General features: G+C 52.6%; 3 protein-coding genes across 3 annotated transcripts; 2 read left to right on the forward strand and 1 right to left on the reverse strand.

The window, feature by feature from the left end:
* Positions 1-3,517: 3,517 nt before the first annotated feature.
* Positions 3,518-4,623, forward strand: GCG54_00011551 (uncharacterized protein; the record flags this gene model as incomplete). Its single annotated transcript, XM_045411453.1, has 3 exons — positions 3,518-3,918; positions 3,979-4,549; positions 4,570-4,623. The coding sequence occupies 3 exons, from the start codon at positions 3,518-3,520 to the stop codon at positions 4,621-4,623; spliced, it is 1,026 nt and encodes a 341-aa protein (XP_045268511.1).
* Positions 4,624-9,779: 5,156 nt separating this feature from the next.
* GCG54_00011552 (uncharacterized protein) lies at positions 9,780-10,304 on the forward strand (the record flags this gene model as incomplete). Its single annotated transcript, XM_045411454.1, has 2 exons — positions 9,780-9,870; positions 9,925-10,304. The coding sequence occupies 2 exons, from the start codon at positions 9,780-9,782 to the stop codon at positions 10,302-10,304; spliced, it is 471 nt and encodes a 156-aa protein (XP_045268512.1).
* Positions 10,305-10,849: 545 nt separating this feature from the next.
* Positions 10,850-11,287, reverse strand: GCG54_00011553 (Uric acid degradation bifunctional protein TTL; the record flags this gene model as incomplete). The annotated part of the gene is made up of 1 exon (XM_045411455.1): positions 10,850-11,287. The coding sequence occupies one exon, from the start codon at positions 11,285-11,287 to the stop codon at positions 10,850-10,852; it is 438 nt and encodes a 145-aa protein (XP_045268513.1).
* Between the last annotated feature and the right edge of the window lie 46 nt (positions 11,288-11,333).

The following is an 11,333-nucleotide window of genomic DNA, read 5'->3' on the forward strand; positions in this document are numbered from 1 at the left end:
ACCCCGATATTCCATGCGACTTGATTGAGACGGTTCTCATCTGTTTTGGTTGAACGGCGAACCAAGGTATGTGAAGCTACGCCATTTTGCCTTGACCAAGCAGTTTCCATGACTCAGAAGCATGTAGTCATCAACCCAGCCTAGGTTCAAGATGCTAGTTATGGTGTTGGTCTAGAAGCCTCGGAATGCAGCTAGTCAGGATAACCGAGAGTCTTTTAAAAGCAGGTCTATTCAGATAGAATGACATCCCTTTAAAACAATGAAGAAAACGGCAACGACGATTGGGAGTATCTCATGTTTTCATCGTTCAGCGAGGCTTGATGTCCATCGAGCCACATGGCTCGGCGTTATTAGCAAAATTCTTTCCGGTCGCGGCTGTTTTGATGTATTCCTCTCTGAACAGCTCGATGACGACAGAAACCCCGTTCAGCGACTGTGAAAGCATGCTTCAAATGACTTACATCAAACTGCAGTGCCCGGATGGGCTCTATCACGGACACGCAGCCGACCTCGGGATTCAATACCCAAGACGGGAATCCATTCTACAGATCTGACCCTCTCCTTGGGAACTTCGAACACATATACACGCAACCCCAAATGGAAGCGAACCATCTGTACAGCCACGAGTCAAAAGGCTACCAAAAGCCCGTGCCTATTTGTGGTGTCGCCTCAAAACACATTAACTCTCAATATCAAATGGCCTCTCAACAAACGGACTTGTTGGCTGATAGTACTGGTTTGGCTGGCTTAGATGAGCTCAACGTGGGTGCCTTTACAGATAGAACGTAAAAGGGTCCGGACCGATTGCGGCGGCGAAGAGTTTCTACTACTGCCTGAGAGAACACACTGAAAGGTCGAGTGATTGTTGTAGTTTTTCCGGCTTCGTTATCTCAGTATTTAAAGGTCTCCGAATCCAGATGTTGAAGGATACAAACCACAATGCGGTGTTCTATCGACATCGTATGAACATCTTTGGATCTCTGCAGGATGCACCATACGCCCAGTCTCTAGATATTCAGGTGCTTAAAATTTTCAGAACTTATGCTGATCTATGATGCAGTTGGTTCTGAGTATCCTTGTTGTCCTCCGTGTATTTAACGTCTTCATCTGCTAATAAAGTGTGAATGAAATTGCTCAAAATAGATTGTGGTGGAAGGATCCAGGAACCACAAGCTGACCGGAATGAGTCAGTTACTTCTCACCGTTCTAGTTCCGAGCAGTTTCAGCTTAACGACCGAATAAAAGTTCATTATTGTCTTGAAGCAATTGAGCCGCGGCAGTCCTGGTGAGTTTATAGCTTGAGGCCACTGAGAAGCAAGGCAGACCAGTGGTTGCCGTTTACTTGCTGCAGTTGTTCTCTGTCCGGAGGTATGACCGCAACAAGATTCTGTGCATTGTCTTAGTTTCTTATGGGCAATCCATGACTCGGTTTCCTAAGATTTGCTCGAGGGGCACCTGAGAAGCAGCATCCCTAAGTGCTTCACCTATGAACGGCTCTGAGTCACAGCACAGGAGGCAACGTGTCGCGAGGTCCGCTGCGTAGACGGAGCAACGGTTCATGTCACATTTCGCTGTGACCGTCTGGAACTTCTTCTCGGGGAAGTCCGTCTTCTAATGGGCACAAAAACCTCCGGTTGCGAAAGTCGGTTTGCACTTGATGTGTATATATCGATGGTCAGGTTTTGCATGAACTATGAAAATGACTGATTCTCCAACTACAAGTTGGCTTAGTAGAACTTGTTCCCATTATCAGCATAACCTTCAAAATATCTGGGCGTATCGGACATCACAAGAGGCGAACACACGCGGGAGGCCAAGGGTGCAGGACCACAGAGGGTCTATAGAATGCAGAACGACACTGTGAGCAGTCTCAAATCATCAGATGATTCACGTTCTTTGAGTAGCCGTTCCCTATGTGATTGTCTCTATGCGAAACATGACCAATGTCGACATGCCATTTGCGCGGTTGGCCTTTGTCGGATGGACAGCTCAAGAACATGAAATACCAGCGCAACTGCTACCTCACCTTTGAGATTTAGACATGGAGACAGTCTCAAAGTGATGAACAGGTCTTATATTCAGCGTAATGCGCCCAAGAAGCTTGTGAGACGTATTTACCAGACACATTAGGGATTGTCCTACGAACGGTTCCCTCGATATTTCTATTTGAGGTTTGTTACTGTGTCTACGCGCTAGGAGTACTAGTGTTAATAACACAGAGGATTATTTTAATCTTGTTAGCCACTTCTGATAGCTTTGATCTGCGGCAGACATGCCATGTCCTCCCACAACCCATACACTTGGCTGACAAGGAAAAGTTACAACAACTCGATTTTCATGTTGCCCAAGATAGGTATCTGGATAACATTGCCTTGTTTCCTTTCCCAACTTCCTTTTGTAGTACTCCAATCAACATCGACCAAGCGAATACCCACGTATCAATCGACGGAAATAATAAAAGCTGGTTCATTACAAATGGCTGGAGCTCACCTTACGACCGTTTCATACAAAGTTTTCATCAAGAAGCATTTTTCATCATAATTACAAGAAATCCAAGTCCCGAAATTTTCGCGAAAACGTATCTCATCCTGGAAATTCGATAAGTGAAAAATGAACGCTGCTTTTATACATGCGCGACATCCATCCAGGTACGTGGTTAAAAGTTCTCAACCCTTAACGCTGATAAACCGTTCATGGTTCGAGGGAAGGGTATCAGTCCATAAATAGTACCATTACCGACATGGTTCAGTCAAGAAAACCGACCATGCTGTCTCCCAGAACCGTTCTGTGACAATCCGAAGGAGCCACAATGAATCTATCCTGTGCCGCCTAAGTCCAGCGAGCTTGAAAATCCCATCAGCTACATGTTTCAAGTGATAGGTTTCATTAAGATAATCATGAATAAGTTGAGCAAATACGCCAAAGGTCCGGACGGCAAAGAGTAGGTAGGATGTTCCTTAGGTCGGTTTGGGGGGTAAGGCATGCGTGCATTGCTCGTCACCCCTTGTCAGACTGCAAGTCAGGATAACCACTCCAGGGATTTAGTCCTCGACCACTATTGCTGGTGGCATTGTTTTTGAGAATTGATCCAGGGACGTGAAACTGCTTTTTATGAGGGTTCACGGCGTTGGTGCCACCAGTTTGTCAGAAGTTTCAATGTTTCTGCGAGTTGTCGTGGACTTTGGTAGACTATGCCAAGCAGCATTGGCGAACCGTCAGCAGCAGGCCGCAGGACGCCTAAAGTGCATGCATATTTGTGGCCCAGCCATACCTCTCAAGGTACTCTGTGACCTTCAGAGATGAGGCAAAATGCAGGCAGCATATCTGCTGACACCTTAAAGCTTATTGGTAAGAATTTTCTCTTTCTAGAACAACAGAAAAACCGGGTAACAAAACCGAATCCCTCTCATTGGGCCGTCAAAGGCACGCGGCGTTGCCCCTCCCTACATGGTCATTCATGACATCCGTGAAATGTACAGCCTGATCAGCCCGAGGGTGTTTTCCCTTGAACACGGTCATGGCGGACCCATTTTCCATCGTGACAGGCTGCGTAGGCCTCATCACCGCAGCGGCAGCGACAGCTAAGGCCATAACATCCTTCATACGCGACTGTCGAGCCGCGAGAGGCGATCTGACGAGTGTTGCACGCGAGTTGGCCGACCTGCAGCTCGTTCTCGAGGTTCTTAAAGAAGATGGGCAGGGCGACGCGCTGCCAAGTTCCTTACAGGCGCAGATCGACCGAATCGTCAGGAGATGTAATCGTGTCGTCAAGAATATCAAAAAAGTATTGAAACGATGTAAAGCGCCGTCCGGAGCTATCGTGTGGGCTGCTAAAAAGAAGAAGGAGGTCGAGGCTTTGGAGAGAGAGTTGACGACGTACCGTGAGTCGCTAAGCTTAACTGTCGAGACGACCACGTTGTAAGTGTAGGCCACGAATATTGTTCTTGCAATTCACGTGCTAACAGACGCTCTATCTAGGTTGATTGCGAGAGGCATAAAAGCAGACACGAAAGTCATTCGAAACCATACGCAGTTCATACCGGGGATCAAAGATGACACGGAGAAGATATTGGAAGAAATCCAATGGCTTCGGGCCTCACGTCAACCAGAAGACGGCGATGTCAAGCGCACAAACACGATCCTTGAAGACTATCTTGACGGGCTTACAGTCTATGCTGAGTCCGTTTGCGGAGATGAGGTCCAAGAGCCGGGCAGGGGAGGCAAAGAAAGGAAAGGAAACGAGGTGGTCACCGATGTCCCAGCCGCCGAACAGACAAGCAACTCGCGCGAAAAGAAAGATGCCAGGTTTGAAGAGAAGGAGTCGTCACGCGAGTCTTCATCGCTGGGGAGCAAGTGTAACAAATGCCACTCACCCATTGACGAGCAAGCTTTGAAGACAAAATCCTGCGGTCACTGGTTATGCAGCAAGTGTCTGCGATCAAAGATGGAAGCGTGGATACAGCCTCCTCATATCTCCCCTGTATGCTGCCGCCATCCGATTGAGTGGTGGCGAAGCGGATTCCCTATCGACGACCAGCTCAAGGACAAAGTGAATCAGATCTGGGGCAGGATAACTCTCCCATGTCCTCGAGAAAGTTGCGGAGCAGAATCTTGGACCTATAGGCTTCGATCATCACCGCCGAGAGAGAAGATACGCTTCAAATGCTGCGACCAGAGGATCTGTGTGTGGTGCGGCGAGCGCTGGCATGACGGAAGCCAAACTTGCACGCCAAATGCGGAGCTATCCCCGATTTTTGATTGAACAGTATGTTCATCTTGAGGAGACACCTCGATTTGAGGGAACTAATACAAACACCTTCTTATTAGAAGAGTCACAGGGACTTTGGCACAGCCGATAGAACCAGGAAACCAGGAAATTTCCATGAAATTTGCTTGCGAATGTGTAACGATGATGTTTGCCTGATACGAAAGTGCGGCAAAACGGCTCAGACGGAATATTTGGATAGGATATAAGACTTTCTTGAATTTGGGTGCATGACTTTTGATAATGTCCTTCATAGCTGCTCAAAGCACTTGTCTAGTAATTGTTGAGGTCCTACTTACCGGAAGATGCCGTGGTGCCAGGGCAATCAAATGAACTGGCCAAACATTAGGCATCAGCTTAAACTCTTTCAACCGTCTGTCATTTCGGCACGTGAACTATCCGAGCGAGAGAGCTATTGGCAGACAGACAAGACGAGCGCTCGTCCATTCCAAATATCAGCCCGAACCAAGCTGCATCAGTGTCAAGACCTGTGAGGCTAAGCCAACGGGTGAGAGTTTGTTTAGCTTGCTGTCTTCCCTTTCACGAGGCAGCAGCCGCAGTAGCAGAGACGTTGGAGGCTCGAGGCCATGGCGCCGATGTGCCGCGACCCGGAGAGGTGCCTCTCCCGAGGATTAGCGCTGAGGGCAGCGGTCCAGACCAGACCAAGCCAGCCATGACAGACTAAGGTACGCAGAGGTTTATTTGATATCGCAAATTTGAATGCGATCGTTGACGATGGTGGCTCCCCGTGCCAGAGGTCAGACAAGAACATTGTACCCAAAAGCCAAAAACCCTAGGCTGGGAACGGAATTGCGTTCCTGCCAGACCCAGCAATTTGGTGAGTGATGACCCAAATCCAGAGGAGTGATCCACGTCTGACTTCAGCGTGGTATGCTGAACTCTTCAGAAACATTCCATCTGTCGGAGTTCGGATCAGTAGCGTCTTGTCACGCTTGGGGTGGCAGGTTTTCCTGTTTTTCAGTCCCTTTCTCTCCCCCGCTCCCAGGGACAGGCTTCACGGCAGCAAGGTACCGACGGAGGAGCAACTAGAATGCGAGACGGAGGTTCTTTAGTGGGACCGGGGGTCGGGGTTGCCGTACTGCCGTTCGGCGCGTCGACGGGGTTGTGGAGCAGGTTTTTCAGCTCGTGCTGGCAAGATTCGACATGGTGACAGTGGCGGCGTCCATGGTTATCGAAAGAAGAATGATGGAAAAGATTCACGGGGGCCGCGTAACGCGAGCGTTGTGGCTGGTCTTGGCCTAGCTCATCGCGGTGGCCAATGGGACAATCGTCGAGGTTCTCGCGGACCCGCTTAAGTGTGGCGGGGGCTACTAGCAGCCAATCAGGGGCAAGGCGCAGCTGCTCGGTGTCGTCAGGGCAGGTGAGGGGATCAGAGGGCACTGAGGTCAGTCAGGTCGTCAGGGTCCTGCGGGCAGCGGTGAGCCCCTCAGTTCTCGCTGCTTCCTGATCCGGGACTGGAGGTTGCCCTGGTGTCGATTACTGAATGAGGTAAGGAGCAGGGGACAGGGGACAGGGGGGGTCAGAGAGGCTCAGAGTCCAGCTGGGAGAGGCAGGCGCAGAGGGCCCGTAGTACGGATAGTGGGTCTTTTAGGGGCCCGAGGACGCTGGATGAGTGCTGGAGAACGCGGGTCCCTGAGGTGTTTTGGTGAAGCATTTTCATTTAGTTTTGTTCAAATTGCTCACCGGCTCGTTTTACCACAATAGGCTCGGTGTACAGCCCTCCTTAGCCTTATTAGATTAAAAGACGCAGAGATCGGGGGCGGTATCGGCCGGCAAAGAAGGGCACAGAAGAAGCATAGTTGGATTTAGCTTAGGTAGCGCGGATACCCCGTGTGGCTGCTGCTACCCTGGAGGTGCTACTGCAGGCAGTTTGGGGAATAGGGCTAGGCGCCCGGAAGCCAATCAGCCCGTCAACGTGGATGCCGATGTTGCTGGCAGCGATGGGAAACTTGTAAGAAAACCTGCCTGCAGTCAGCGTGGTCCGGTAGGTCTGCTGCGACACATGTTGCCACACCGGGCCAGTGAGGAGAAGAGTAAGCGAGACAGGTTGACAGACTGCCAGCAGTGGTGTTGCAGCGCTGCAGTGCGTGAGTGGTGAGTGGTGACTGCCACTGCCAGCTGCCGTTGGATCATCGGAACGCTAGAGAAAGCGAGGTGACGATGGACGACGGGTGTTTTCGCTTGCAGTGCCTGACGAGGTCTGGGGTTGTTGGAACTTGGTCGAATCATCAAAGGGCAGGAGGGCGAATCGTTACTCTCTTTGGGCAGGTTTCTGGGGGACATGAGTAGTGACTCCCTAACGCCAGCAGTAGCACATCGCTGGGCCAGTCAGAGATGGGTTTGGCTTGCTACGGGAGGTCTCCAAGCCAAACAGGGACTGCACTGTCACGGACGATTGCCGGCCACCTGCCATATTGCGATCTGTTGCTTTAGACTTGGACCTTAGTTGGTTAGTAATGAAGATGGTGTTGTTGAGCAAACAACCAAATAAATTAGAAGGCACGTTGGGTACCTTTATCGCAGAGGCTAAGAAGGGTACCGCACAGGCACGCCTTTCTGCCCCCTTTGGTCATGTACCTGCCAGCCATCTGCGGATATGACCGACCGGCCGGGTTGACCTTGCGGACCCAGAGATGCCAGATGCTACCCGGTGATCAACGCAGGTATCCTATCCTATCCTGTCCGTATCCTGCTGGCCGCGGCATTCTCTCCCTCGCTCGCTTTCAGACGTCTGTCGTGCCCTCTCATGATATAAACGAACCGGGTTGCCGCTCCCCGTGTTTGTGGCCTTGTCCACCTGAATGTCATCACTCGCCTCCACTTCCAGCATAACCAACGCAACGTCAACCGACTATCATAGCCCACATCATCCACGCCCAAAGGCCACACCATGAGCACGATCATCGACGAGCAATAATAACGACCAACGACGCTCACTCATAACCACGACTGCCCCTGCTGCCACGAACCTTTCCGTCTTCCTCCTGCCATATCTTCAACCTTCCCACACGGCTTACGGCTCGCCCATTCCACGATTGCCTCATCGACCCCCGCAAAGCCGTTTCAGCATCGACGTCGCAGCATTTCTTGACTCTTTGCTTCTTCCGCTCAGAAGCCGGCTCGCCCACAAAACAAAACAGCCCATTCCCTGCCGCGCGCTTGTTCAGTGGAGAACACGCAGGACCCTTTTCACCGAGCCTTTCGTCATCTTGGTTCTATCATTCGTCAGGAAGGAACCGAATTCGACCCATCTCTTGGATATTACCTGCCCGTCACGCGGATACGTTTTCGGTGTAATAGACGCTCACACTCGCCCGCCCGCCCTCGACACCCAGCGTGCCAGCGTGTTTCCGTCCCGCCGCTTTCTGCCCAGACTCTCCGCCGTCTTACCGCCTTCCAAGACCCCAAGGCCAAGTCCTCGCGTTCCACCTCTGACGCCCAGTCCCGGAATACCGGCACCGCTTCGCGCCAATCGCCTCGGCCTCTCCAGGTAAGCCATGCCATTTTCCACAACTCGCCTTTTTGCCATGTCTCTTTTTTCCTGCCTGTTTTCTTCCACCAAGCTCCATCCTCCGACCATCCTCCGTCACTCATTTCATCCCGATCCATCTGGCATCATCCGCCTCCCAGCGGAACCCTTGCATCCTCCACTCGTCATTCGTCGGCCCGCAAGAGAGGAAACGCCTTGCGGACACGCCGCCGGGTCATCCGTGCTTTCTAGAAGCAGAGGCTCCCACCCATCCCCTGTCGTGCCCGTCGTCCTGGTGCTTGTCGTCGGTGGTATTTTGCCTTTTTTTTGTTGGGCGGTTGGGACAGTTCCCACGGGCACAGCACTTCCGTCCCCATCCAATGAAGACGCCACGATCAGAGTTCGAGGAACATGACACAGCCAAACACAACCGGCCATGACCTCCAACTGTGTGTGCATTGCATGGCCGAGTCCCTCATGCAGGTCATCCCAGGCTCTCAGGCTGTCCATTCTTCCGCTCAGCGAGTTTAGTGCTCGTCTGTCCTCTGAGGTGCAGCGGGAGCAAACCTAAGCCGGAGCGGTAGCAGCAGCGGCATGCGTTCTTGCAGCTCTCCCGGGCACTCTGTTCCCCCGCCTCCCCCTGCATACCCCCAGTCTCTCGTTGGCATTGCTGCACTGCTTGGAGCTGCTGCGGCCAGTCATTCGTCGATGATGGCTGCGCTCGACTCGACTTTGCAAGCGGAAGCCCGAGCCCGAGCGAGGAGCAGTCATGGAGCGAGAGCGACGGGCAACCTGTTCGTCCATACCTTACACACGAGAAACAAGACGCAGCACACCTCCACAGCCCAAGAGGCGGGACGTTACGTGTTTGTTGCTAGATGCAGCCATAGCGAGAGAAGCATAGGCCAGTAGCCACACCCGCACCTCGATGCGCTGGTGCAGCACCTGATGCACCCCTCTAAATACTTGCCTCCCCCCGCCCATTCCCGCGGGTTTTGGGGCGTCGAAAAAAAAGAGGAGTCGACTTCTGCCTGCAGTCGAGTCGTCTCGCTTGTCCAATTGCCAACCGCTGCATCTGCTCTCGTCTCGTTCCTGGGCCTGCCGGTCTCATTAACTGGTCTCGCCTTTTTCGGGAGGGGATTCGTAATTGCCCAAGACGCTAAAGGATCAAACGGCAACATCTCATAAACCCACGAGAAAGAATCCCGTCGGCGTCTCGCCCTGAAGCCCGGTCCAGTCTGGTCTTTATTTCCGCCTTTGTCTCTTCCGATATTCCAGTTTCGTTTCCTGAACACCTTTTTGCCGCCTAGTCTGAACAGAGAGCAGTCTCTCACTCATCTCATTGCCCAACTCTTTTTTATCTTCTTCTGTTTCCCCACGACGCTACTATTCCATTGAATATCAGCCACTCAAGACCAAGACCGTTCCTGCGACCGTCTCCATCTCGCATACTATCTCGCACTATTTTATCTTCGATCGACTCCCCACAGAAACTAAGATCGCATCACCGCAGAGCCTCACAAAATGAACGCCACACCACGAAGCCCGTCAACCAAGAGCACGAAGAGCCAAAACAGCCTTCGTAACACTGGCTTTCCTGAGCCTTTCAACGGAGGTATGTTACTCACTAACACACAAAAAATGGAGTTGTTGAAGCTGACCAAACCAGACCGCAACACCACACTACCGCACCCCGACGCCAACCTGTCACCAAACGCTGTGATTTCGCAGGATGATATCGACTCCAGCAAAGTGATGGCCAGGACACGCCGCTCATTCCTCCAGAAGCACAAGCGAACCATCAGCCACGGCGTTATCACCCCGCAAATGGCCGCCATGTACCGCGAGATGGGGGGCAGCGACGCCGACTCGACCGCCATCCTCGAGCACGACATTCACTCCAACACCAGCCAGACCAGCCTGCCCGCGGGCCGCATCAGCAAGGACGGCGCCGAGAGCATCTTGTCGCACAGTGGCGATCTGTCACCAGTGACGTCGGAGACAGGACGCAAGGGCAGTCTGTTTAGGAAGCTCGGCTGGCGGAAGTAGAGCAAGGCGGCCGACACACCTGCGAGAGACGCCAACAAGGATTCCGCTCCGAAAGACGACGACGACAAGCGGTTAAGCGTCGAGACGACGCAACGCAAATGACGACACGGCCGTAAATTTGTAAAAACAGACATTACCAGCGCAAGCGTGGAGTTTTATTTATTCATGGGAATCGGGATGGGTTTATCGGTGGGGTTGGGAACATGGGATTCAGGCGTACACAACAACGGGCGGGCTACTTCAAAATGGAACACGGGGAATATCTTCCCCTCGACTTCTTCTTTCTTTTGTCATTGTCGAAGCCCGCCCTGCTGGCAGGGAGACACAGATCCCCTCGCAAGGAGGGACAACCTAGGATGGGACGATGAAGACACTATCGTTAACCAGCAGATTTTTAGTAATCACATCACTGAGTTGCAAGGTTTTTGCACCATTGGATATCATATTTTGTTCCCCGTTGCTACACGCATGTGAATGCCTGACTGTCAAAAAGCCACACGCGTACCTGACTAACCCAGTCCCCTTCACATCCATGCAGCCCGCGCTTAGCTGCCGCGGTACGTCGTATAGCTATACGGGCTCACCAGCAGCGGGACATGGTAATGCTGGCCCTCCTGCACGGTGAAAACCACAACAGCCTCGGGGAAGAAGGTCTTGTCGTCGCCGCCAAAGTACGCCGCCGTGTCGAAGCGCAGCTCCCAGCGCGAGGGGCCCTTGATCTCGCCCAGCACGTCCTCGAGGGTGTACACGGGGACCTCGCCGGCGGTGGAGGAGGAGGAGTACGGCAGCCAGGCCTTGATGCGGCCGTCGTCGTCGGTGAGGGACTCGAAGGTCTTGGGGAGGGCGGGCTGGCCTGGCGCGGGGGCGGGCGAGGAGGAGGCGGTGGTGGTTGTGGAGAGTTGCACGCGGACGCCGCGGGCGGGGGTGCCGGTTGAGGTGTCGAGGACGTGGCAGGTTATGCGGTCTTTTGTTGGGGAGGCCATCTTTGGGGGTTTGGGATGGGAATGTGAGGAGGGTTGAATTGTGAGG

This window comes from Colletotrichum gloeosporioides, assembly GCF_011800055.1.
Source record: "Colletotrichum gloeosporioides strain Lc1 chromosome Unknown consensus_17, whole genome shotgun sequence".
Lineage (NCBI taxonomy): Eukaryota > Fungi > Ascomycota > Sordariomycetes > Glomerellales > Glomerellaceae > Colletotrichum > Colletotrichum gloeosporioides.